The sequence below is a fragment of the Lichenostomus cassidix genome, chromosome Z, assembly GCF_008360975.1.
Source record: "Lichenostomus cassidix isolate B80296 chromosome Z, HeHo_3.0, whole genome shotgun sequence".
NCBI lineage: Eukaryota > Metazoa > Chordata > Aves > Passeriformes > Meliphagidae > Lichenostomus > Lichenostomus cassidix.
Genome location: NC_139511.1, coordinates 70,922,903 through 70,934,944, shown reverse-complemented (window position 1 = coordinate 70,934,944; position 12,042 = coordinate 70,922,903). Strand labels below are relative to the sequence as shown.

At 35.3% G+C, this 12,042-nt stretch overlaps 1 protein-coding gene across 1 annotated transcript in view; it reads left to right on the top strand.

Annotated features, from left to right (window-relative positions):
* Positions 1 to 12,042, top strand: part of RIT2 (Ras like without CAAX 2) — a 171,741-nt gene that overhangs the window by 48,266 nt on the left and 111,433 nt on the right. The window contains exon 2 of the mRNA XM_085042826.1: positions 2,607 to 2,663. Within this exon, the coding sequence (XP_084898952.1) occupies positions 2,607 to 2,663 (57 nt within the window). The remainder of the gene's footprint in view (positions 1 to 2,606; positions 2,664 to 12,042) is intronic.

Here is a 12,042-nt window from a genome sequence, read left to right as displayed (position 1 = left end):
AGAAAATGCAAATTCTTATTTTAAGGAGCACACAGAGGAAGGTGGGTCGCAATTCCCACCACTTATACATCAGTTTCCTTATCTTGCATTGTAATTCAGTGATTAAAAAGTTCAGTGTAAATTAACTCCTTCTGTACCTTGCTGCTGCTGAGAGGTGACAAAGAATAAAGAGGCCAAAAATTTTGTTCCCCTGATGATTAAGTGGAGTCTGTGGCAAAGGGCTGTCATGGAAGTAATTGTGGGACAAAATATATACAGAGGGAAGCTTTTATTCACCATTTTCCTAACCAGATGATCATAAGGCATTCTCATTTCATCACTTTGAGTGCTTCTCTTCACACCTTTCTCAAATTCTGTACCTTTCCAGATTCATTTGATTCGTAAGCATAGAAACATGGAATCATTCAGGTTGGAAAAGATCTCTAAGATCAAGTCCAGCCATTAATCCACCACTGCAAAAGCCTCCACTAAACCATATTCCCACATTCACATTCCTTTTGAACACTTCCACTTTTATATGCTACAACAGAGAACTTGATTTTTAATACGATACTTTCAAATTATTTTAGTCCTCTTGGATCCTGTGGATTTAATGAGGACATAAATGATGTATTGACTTGTGGCTGTCTCAGGTGAGAAGAAAAATGTTTACTATGAGCTCTTCTTGTCTTCTGAGAATTTTTGTTTCAATTCTAACCACAGATTTTGTGACGCAGGCAAAGCTCCAAAAGGAAACTGAATGAGATCAGATACAGAATAGTTTGGGGCGTTTTTTAGAGGAAAAAAAAGTGTTTGGCAAGAGAAAGCAGCAGGTAGTGAAGGAAAATAAATCAATTTGTGGTACAGGGCCTCAGAAAGCTGGAAATGTGTAGGCATAAACCATGTGGACAATATCTCTGCTAGCTGCCTCAGCTTCTATGAGCAAACTAGGCAGATCACATGAGGCATCAATTTATTCTTCATAAACCACCAACAGTAATCAGATGGAGGTGGCTAAAAATCTGTCATGATTAAAAAAAAAAAATAACCAAAAAACCCCAGGTGTCCTGAAAATAAAAGTGTCCAAACATGTATAATACTTAAAAGTAATGCATCTGAAAACAGATGACACAAAAGACATGAGTGTGACTGCATGTAGATTTATTGCCCTATAGTATATATAGACTGAATGAGCTTTTTCTTACACAGTTACCCTCTCTGGGTATCTATGAATTTATAATGCTGCTTCTTAGCATTTATATTTGTCTACACTAAAGATGCAATAATTTATTAACATGGTAATAAATGTTTAATACTTCTTCTCTGTATCGTTTTAAAAAACTATCTCCCTAGCCTGGTTTGTTTTTTTTTTTTTGAAAATATGAGGACAAACATTAAACTAAAACAATGCTGTTTGAAAAATGGATGTATTTATACACAGATTTTTTTAAATGTCTCACATCTTGTTTATAGCCTCTGTTGTGGATGTTGTTGAAAGCTGTTTAGATGTTCAAGACACAAGGTCAAATCTTATGTTGGATTTCATGTGATGCGACTCATAATTACATTTCAGGTGGGGTACTTTATAAACAAATATCTATATAGTAGCTAGAGATTAATTTTAATGCAAAAAAAAAAAAAAGGAAAACAGCTTAAAAAACAAGCAGTATTTTAAAAATTCAGTTTGAGCCTTTTTTTTTCCCTCCCCACATCTATTTAATTAGAATTTACATATTTCACTTCAGAAAGACTCTTATTCACAACTCTCATTTTTTGGTAGATACATTTACTTTTCCAATTACTTGAAATTCAAACTTCTGAGAAAAAATAACAAAAACAGTGTAACTTCCCATGTGCTGATTGCTGATGATATTATTGTGGTCACTGAAATCCAAGTTTACTTTCATGGTTATTCAAGGGTAGTGAACTTCAGATGTCATGTTGGACAGGATAAGGTGGACAGGATAAGGTGGACAGGATGTGAAAGTTTGTGTCTTTCTACATAAATTGTAATTTCAGTTTCATCTTGTCACCTGTTCTGAATGAAAAAACTGCAGTTTTCCTGAAGTCTCATGTAACTTTCCTAAAATTTCTGAAAGAGGACATACTCAGTCATAAAACAGTCCCTTCAGGAGAAAGGTGCTCTAGGCCGTTAAGAGGATCCTTCATCTCTTGCATCAAGTTTAATGAATTAGGTACTCAGTACACCAGAAATCAAATTAGGCTCTCCAGTCAGTGGCATTTTGTAGTACCATGAAAACTTTTATGAATCATTCTAGTAAATCATGTTTTATGGTTTTGTCACGGCAATATTCATATGTAGGCAATATCAGACTAACAGTATTTACCAAATGTTAAAAAGAGGTAGGATTTTAATATAAGAATTGATACAATGAAGTTTAAAAATTAAGAAACTAAGAAAAGTAAAGAGGTTAATTTCATATTTTTCTTCCTTTATCAGTTCTGAGTTATCAGTGTAGTGCCAATGCATTGTTGCAGAAGCAGACATGAACTTTGGACCCACATTCTGAGCTGATACTCAAATGAATGAATTATCTGTGTTCTTCTTCCTGTTTCTCTATAATAATGGTGATATAATTCTTTCTTTCTTCCTCTCTCCTCTCCAGCAATGACAATGCAGTTCATTAGTCATCGATTCCCTGACTACCATGATCCAACTATAGGTGAGTAGAAATTATTCTCTCCTTCATCGTTTTCAGTCTCTCTGCCTATGTGAGACTGTGAAACAGTGAGATGCTGCATATACAAGGTAAATAGATAGGAGCAAAATTTACAAACTTTAGGTTACACCTTAAACTTGTGACAACAATTAAATTATGTCATAGTCTTACCGCAGGCATTTCTTCCTGAAATGCTTTCAAAAATCTCTTTCAAAAAGAGGGTTCTGGATTCATGCATTGTAACTATTAATATTATACTATTATAACCACAGAATATGAAACAAAATTACTAAATCAATTACTAAAATTTAAAATTATTAAAAGTTAGTGTAAAAACTCTAGTGTGGAGTGGGGTTGGTTTGTTTGTTTGTTTTTTAAGTTCTGTTGTTTGAATACCATTTTCCACTATTAAAGCCTTAGCTGACCTTCTCTAGAAACATCAAGTGATGACTCAGTTTAACAGAGTTTGCTCTGGGATTACATATTCTGCTAACTTTATTGGGTTTCTGAAATTATAAACTTTGCTAAAAAAAGAAATTCATACATATCTTCAATATACTTTACTACAGTACCTTTTTTATCTGAAATAAACTTTAAATGCTGATTTGTCATTTTAGAATGCCTTTATTACTTAGTTATACTTGCATTTATACAGACTACCCATGTGCCATATTTAATTATAACTAGGAGAAGATGGCAGAATCTGGGCCAAATAGCTGGAGAAGGTGCTAAACATCAATATGTACAAAGATTGCTTTGGGAAAAAAAACTAAATCAACCCCCACTCAGCCAACAATATTTTTGTTTTATTTGAAATTTTCAAATATTTCAAACTCACCTGTAACTTCTATAAAATTACTGTATAGATAAATAGAGAAGGTGATAACAGTTTTTTTTTCTATTTGTCATTTCTACTGTATTCCATATTTCATGGATGTTAACTCTTGTTAAATGGTCGTAATTTCAATAATGAAAAAATGCATAAATTCTTCATGTCACTAGCAATTTTATAACTGTTATAAAAATTGCAAAATATCAATGAGATGTGTCAGCTCTAAAGAAGGCAAACTTATTGTGGAATTGCTGCAACTTCATTTGCTGCACTCAGAAAAAAAATGGAATCATTAAATCTCATTGGAAAAGAGGAACATTATTAGTTATTGACATCATTAAGTTATGTACATGCATTCATCTTTATTATTAGCTATACACCTGCCATCAGTATTTATCCCTATATTGTATCTCATCATAATCTTAACTTATTGGTCTCTTGACACCACCACAATATGAATAATAGATAATCATAAAGAGAAGGAAAGCTTATGATGCATTCTAAGTACATACCGCTGCAATGCCTAGAGGACCTAATCAGGATGAAGGTCTCCTTGAGTGAGAAAGAGTTTCTACTCAGTAAAACCAACACTAATGAAGGGAAAAGGGGGTAAAAGAGAGCAGGGAAATATTGAATTCCATCTCACTCAGCTGGCCAGACACAGAACTGGAAGTACAAGTTTTTGTCTTCAGCAGTTCTGTTTCTCAGAACATGCTGAGGACAATCCTGAAAAAGTGTTCTTACTATCTGGGCTCTAAAACATGTGCTAAACAGAAGAGAATAATCTTGGGCTAAGTATGTATGTTTCCTCTTGGGTAAATTTGTGGTATGTTCCCTTAAAATTGGACATAAAATCAAAAAAGCAAATAGAAGGAATCACTTGCTGCCATGAATATAATTAAAAAAATATTTTTCAAATATCAGTCCACCGAAAAGGTTTTTACCATTGAGATTTTTTTACTACTTTTGTGCTGCTGGTCTCAACTCACAGAACTAATCTCATGTTTATTTACACATCCACTGGTAGGGATTTTTTTACTATTTAGACCATGAGCCTAAGAAAAATAAAGTGATCCAAAGTGAACACAGGCAAGGCCAAGACTATGCTGATGTCAGGAGGTACCAGAGAAAAGGTTATTCCTCAAAAGTCATGAGGAGATGGCACAGATGCTTTGTGTCATGGGACAGCTATCAGCTTAGATCAGAGTGACCTGTCTAGTCAGAGTTTTGTTTCTCGCTGTAACCCAACAGCAGATGATGCAGAAATTAACAAACAGGCCACATATGAAATCTAAATTCAAGCTGGCTGAGTTACAAAGCAGAAAATTAAACACAGTTTTTCTTTGTCTGAGATCCCCGATCTCTCTGGATATCAATTTATTACCTTTCCCTTGTGCCATATATTTTAGGTGACTTTCATTCCTTAATAATTTATATCTTGTTCATGGAACTCGTGGTCTTTCCTGAACTTTTCTGAGCACACTGGCATCACACTTTTGTGCACTTTGGATGTATGTAGCTCTGCATACCTGTGGTTTTATTTGTCTTTTGGCAATTTAAGGCAGAGGTTTCTGTAGAGGTCACTGAATGGGTGATATTGTCTGGAAAAAACCAAAAAAAATATTTACAGTGTGTTTAAATTATTATCTACATTTTCCCAGTGTTAACCAACCTGCTGAATCTAAAGTTCTTCACCTGAGCTTTAAGATAAAGTGTACTGTTTCATTTGCCTTATACAAGAATCTAATAAATACCTACTGATTAGGTATTTTCATGGTCAATTAGGAACACATAAAACCCCTGAAACAAGGAATCTACAGTAGTTTTTTTGCTTTGACTTAAAAATAAATGGCTGCTGATTTGTTTTCATGTTTTATTTCATAAAAGCTCAAATCCTTTCAATACAAAGAATTGCTCTGAATTTCTTTTTTATGTAATGAACATATTTTATGTCCTGGCCTGCTCATTATTTATAGAAGCATACACATGGGCAGCTGGCTTCTAGGTTTTTAGAAGGTTTTTCTTTTTCTTCTTATTGTGTTTGAATTTTATACTTCATCTTTAAACTGATTAGTTAGTTTGGTTTTTTTTTTTTTTTCATCTAATCGAACATGAGGCTATGATGAAAACTGGTAACTGCTTCTGACCAGAGAATGCAGAGTCCTTTCACTTTAATATACAGCCAAATGTGCTTCCCTTCCTCATTCTGCTCCCCTCCAAACACACAGTTAGGGATTTATCCCAGATATTGTGCAGTAATAACCATCTAGCTTTGAACAGGTAGGGTGTTATTTTTCACCTTTTTTTGTGAGTCCCCAGAACATGGATTTTCTCTATCATTCCTTTCCATTGTGTTTCACCATTATGTTACCAATGCATCAGAGTTTTCTCTTTCTGCAGTCATTCATATCTCTAGCAATTCAGTAGAAATATGCAATAAGAATATAATGGTGCTTTGTACTTGTAACACTTTTTTCTGTTATTCACTGAGATTTCCAAAATATTACAGGACATCTTGATCACAGAAAGCTTCTGCTGCTGTAAGGTGATTTTTTGCTAAAAGGATATTTCAGTTTCTACATTATGAGACACATTTCCTTATAGATTTCTATGTCATAGATACGTATACTTCAAATGTGTTAATTTTGATCTTAAAAGGGCTATGCAAATATATTTAGAATTATTTACATGTTTTTTCTTTCTGTATTAATGATTTATTAAAGGAATACCTATAATTCTAAAAAACTGAATGGATGTTGTGATGTCCCAAAAATACAAGACTTTCTTAAAGAAGATTACTATGAATTTATTTGAAAAACGAGGCTGTTGGTTTTTGTTTGTTTGTTTGTTTGTTTTCTTTTTCTTCTGCTGGTGTTTAATTTGCTTGTCGGTTTTTGGTTTGGTTTGGTTTGGTTTGGTTTGGTTTGGTTTGGTTTGGCTTGGTTTGGTTTGGTTTGGTTTTCCAAGTATGTAGAACATTTTTAGTCCCATAAAGGTTTATTGGAATAAATCCTCTCTACCTTGTGGAACAGACATAAGTTGTCAAAATAAATTTTCAGAATAAATGTTCCCTTCAGATGTAGGAAACTTTCTTTCATTTCAGCTGATTGTCTTAGTTTGGAAAAGCTGATAAAGTCTTGGGAAACTCAAACAGCAGTCATTATATATAGAGATAAACCTATAATCATACACAAATACAGAAATGGATGTGTCCATTTTCATTTAAAATATAAACATTGATTTAAAAGTTAAATACTACCTGAATTGCTAATTTTTATGCTGTCACTTTGAGTTTAATGCCACTTCAAGATCAACTGGGTAAAATGGCCATATTTTAGGCTTGCTATAAGCATTGCAATTCAAAATTTTGAGAAATACACTAATTTTGTAAATAAAGGGGGAGAGAAGGGTAAAATTAGCATTCGACTATATGCAGAAAAAAACCAGAGCTTATCACTTTGTGAAAATGAAATTATTTCAGCACACATTTAATATTTAATTGTAGTCAACAATGGGCATAAATTCCAAATGGCAGTGGATGTGATAATTTTCTGGAACAAATGGCTAAGAGCAATTTACAGTCTGCACAGTCTTTGGCAGCATCACAGAGAGTTAATGCAAGTGGAGTGTCAGGAAAGGAAGCACGACAGAGAGCAGCAAACTGGACAGGCTCCAAGATGCTCATTAACCATGTGACTAATCTTAAAATGAATACATAATGCAAACGAGATGCGAGAGCAGCTTCCTGTTTTGGTGAGATATCACTGCATGAGATTGTGTCAAATGAGCAGTTGAGGGCATTAAGGCTGTGTCAATGTCAAACTCTAATTGAAATGGGTGTGGGATGGAAAGCACTCTAGCATTAAGCACATGAATTTCCATGAGGTTTCCTAACGAAGTGGGGCATTCACCAAGGCATCAAATAAAATGCATTTACTCATCTTTAATAAGATGTTGGAAGCGTGTAGGTGAATTTCAGAAAAAAAATATATAAAATGTAACTGGAAATATTCAGGGTTTATATAATGCATACTAAAAAATGCCTGTCATATAAAGAATGTAATATCTGTTTTCAAGGTACAATAAAGAAAAGGGAGAAGGCAAGAGAAATACAAACACATTAAAAATGAAAGAAGACAAAGGTGGGACATATCTGCTAGATCTGGGGAGAGGCATCTTGCCACAAAAGTACTATTCACATTTATATTAATGGTACAAAAAGTTTCTAGAACATTTCTGCTCTTACAGAAAACATCAATGTACGTGTAGACCATCTATAAACTAATTCTCATTCTCTTTTTTATATATAAAATAAAATATTTGGATTGGACGGAGCAAGCCACAAAAGGATTTGAGCCTCAAAATCGTTTTTTTTCTTTTTCTTTTCCATTTTTTTTGTTTCATTCATCATTCTCCACGTATTTATTAGCCTTATCTGAGGTGAGCTAAACAATTCATATAAAATGATCAATTTGTCTCCAAAGTCTGTCTCCCAAGGGTATTAAGACTGATTATGCAGATGTAGCAAAATTGCCTGTGTTTATGTTCCATATTCATCATTGTTCAAAACAAGAAAAGAAGACTATATAGGAATATAAGTGCATGCATTTGAACCATATTCTTAAACCTGTGTTTTCTTATTATTGTTCATTTTGCTGGCTATTGCAAATGTCTGCATTATTAAGAGATTAATAGTAATTTTTGGTGTAAAACATTTTGATTTACATATATAAAAAAGAGTAGAGATTATGGCTGCTCTGACTAAGGCTCACATTTAGACACCCAAATTATAATGTCTGCACATAAATCATGTATCTTGGTTCCAGTTATCTGGGACTCAGGGAGATTTTGGAGTGGAGATTCAGCTCTTTGCTTCCTTTCTCACAGTTTGTGAGAGCATTTGAGATTTGAGATTTGAGAGAAGGAATGGAACTGGAGAAAGGCCTGGAGCTCGAGTTGATGAGAAGCAACCAAGGGAGCTGGAGCAAAGGAGGCTCAGGGGAACCTTGTGGCTCTGCACAACTCCCTGACAGGAGGGGACAGCCGGGGGGTCAGGCTGTGCTCCAGGGAACAGGGACAGGAGGAAAGGAAATGGACTCAGCTTTCTCCAGAGAAGGTTTACATTGGATATTACATAATTTTTTTTTTTTTTTTTCCCTGGAAGGGTTTTTAAGCACTGTCACAAGCTGCCAGGGCAGTGGGGGAATCACCAGTCCCCATCCCTGGAGGGATTTAAAAGCCCTGCAGGTGTGGCACATGGGACATGGGTTAGTGGTGGGCTTGACAGTGCTGAGTTAACAGCTGGACTCAGTGATCAGCTCTTTTCCAAGCTAAAGCATTCTGTGAATAATTCCATGTCCTGCTGTGTCCTGCTTTGGTTCAGGATTCCCAGCCAGAAGGCTGTAGATCTTACTTAGGTCATGGGCCACTGATATCTGTGCCCCCATGGGTGTGACACAGGATCTATGGATCACCAGAGCCATTCTACCCCAGTGAATGAAAGGCAGGAAAGTTTCCCAAGAGCATATCAAACACCAAGATTCCTGTATGGGAAACTGGATAGCATCCATACTTCAGAGAAAGGAAATTTCAGCTACCTACCTTGCATAGAGACACATATTTTGTGTCTTTCTAAATCTAGGTGCCTGAAGATGAATTGTGGTGCCTTTTCTGACAGCTTGTCAGAACAAGAACCTTCACAAATCATCATGACACCTCTCAGAGTGTCTGGATAGAGGGAAATGAAGAGTTAGACTTGCTGTGCACAATCCTTGCTAAGATGGCAAAATAAAAGAGAACATTGTAGTGTGTCTGGCAGTTTAGGTCCTTCCACAGTAAGATAAAAATAAGCCATGCATAGAAAAGTAAGGAGAGGCATTGACAAATTAAGAATGGAAAAAAAGGTGCCCAAATTGCTCAGTTAGTTTAAATTTCAAGGAGACAAAAACACATCTTCTGCTAAGTGTTAGTATTTTACCGTACCATGAAAGGAAATACAAATTGTTTGAAACTACAGAGAGGGGAGACGGGAAAATCACAACAGATTTTTCCTCTCTGATGGAAATAGTTTCACTTTAAAACAAAAAAACAAATCCCATTTCTCTTTGAAATATTTTTTTTAAAGGTGGTAGTTTCCCTCTAAGGAGCACATTAGTGATAGCTGGATAATCTCTCAGCATTTCAGTCTGAGATATATTGTCTTAGATCAAGTCTCAGATCATGATGGGATTTTATTCTTCCTGTTAAGAACTTCAGTATTTTCCTTATTAAGAGAGTATTCTGGTCTTATCAAAACATGCCATGTTATTCAGATACATGAACTCCTGCTCTAACATTAAACTTTCTTTCTTTGAATTTTGCTCTCATAAGACAATATTCAGTCCTAAATTGTTTGCAGACTTCATGTAAGAAAGCAACAAGTTGCATTTTTCTGTCTGTACTCAAGGAATCACCCCTGAAATCCAGAAAACACACTTAATGTCTGCTACGGATTTGTCACATTCAGATCCTCTTACAAATACAAAATACTCAATTATTTTGAGGGTTGTTTGCATGAGCAGACAGTTCTCTGTCAGTTAGCATTTTCAAAGACTCAGGAAATGCTGCTACTAATCCACTAATTTTCCTTTGCTAGTATTTCTGATATAAACAATATCAGAGAAGCAAATGCAGTCAGTGTCTTTCTGGGAGAGTAGGTGCCCCACAGAGCTGTTCCTCCAGTCACTACCTCCTCTCCCAAGTCACCTACTCAAAGTTTAGAGGTTGGTCAGAACACCCTGAAGAGCATTGTGGCTTGCAGTTCAGGCTTGGCAGTGCAGTGGTCTGTGTCCATCTCATGTGCCTTTGGAAAACTTAACACAGCAGATCTTCTGGCAGATTCACTCCAAGCACAGCAATATCACAGCTACAAACCTCTGCACTGTGCTGTGAAGTCTCAGAGGGGGAAATGGTGTAGAGATCAAGTGTAGAGCTATCTATCTAGAGCTATTAATATTATAATATATTAATATACATAGATATTAGTCTCTCCATGTAGCTATTAATACCTAGAGCTATTCTTTGCCCTAAATCATGGACAAGGAATGATGGATGAGCTATCACCTGATAGGAACAGACACTGGAGACTCTGAAACAGCCTGTAGTTTTGTGAGGTGAAATTAGCCAAATCTAAAAACCCATTTGGGAATTAAAAGAGGAAATCCCACTCTTCATCTCTACATTTTTCTAATCCTGACTGGTTCTCTGGTATTTATTCTACAGTTTTTCAACAGTATTCCAGAAGGAAACTAAGCCATCCCAACATGGAATAGTTGCCTACCAGGTTACTGAGTTTAATAACTTAGGTAAAAAAATATTTCTCAAAGCTCAAAAAGTCAAAATGGATAGTGTAGCAACAAGTATGGGGAAATGGGAGTATAAGTGGGAATGAAAGAGAACAGAATTTTTGTTTTCTGGGACAGTTTAGATGTGAAAACTGAGCCAACCATCTCATGCATTCACTCTCAGACACCAGCCCATGAGACAAAATTCCCTCCCAAGTTGACCTCTGTTGTCAAAAATACAGTGACCATTTTCTCTGCAATTGTGTGAGATTCCACAGACTATTGCTCATATCCAAATGAGGAAAACAGTTAAATGGTCTTTTGACCTTCCATGGCTCTACTCAGCTGGAGTATTTATCTAATCAGAATTACCTTAATTGATAATCTGGCTGATAATATGATTTCCCTTCCTCCATTGTTTTAGAAATAAATAAAACAAACCAATGACTCTGTTTATTATGTGTACAACCTGGCAGATGGTGAGTGGTGTTGAGTAGAGTTAAATCCATTGGGTGGACAGTTATGAGTGGTGTTATGATTCTATGATTCCATTTCTCCAACATCTCTGCCCAACTGCTCACCATGGCTGCAAGAGGAGAGAAAAGTGTTTACCATGTGTGCTGTCATGAGAGATCTATGCCTACCTCATGTTCACATGTAAAAAAAGCACCAGTAACCCTTGGATGCTAAAATGCTTCATGTTTATTGTTTCCCATGCTCCATTAACTTTGTGTTAGAAGTAAAAAAATATTTCTGCCTCAGCCATCTTCTTCACCGAATAAAGCGTCAATAGAGGTTCAAAGTGTATATTACCCTTCTATTTTATCTAGAAAACTGAGATTAATTGTGTATCTGCTAAATACAAAGAGAAGAAAAATAACCAAAAATTGTATAGAACTGTGACCTTGTGGTCACTCTTTTATGCACTGATTAGTCAGATTAAAACTGAGGAAGGAAGAAAAAAGGCTTTTCTTAATAATGTGACAATACAAAAGCATTTCTGTGCTATATTTTTATAATAATAGTACGAGTAAGAATAATGCTAAAATGAAAAAAATTATTAACATTATTTCATAATGATATCTTTTATATTCAAAATGTAGAAAGAGTCAGCCAAGAATAGAAACCATTATTAAAATATTTTTGTCTGTTCTTCACAAAACAGTCTATTTTTTTCTTCATACCAACTTTGTACAGGGCAGAAGACCTCCAACTCAGCAATGGGTGT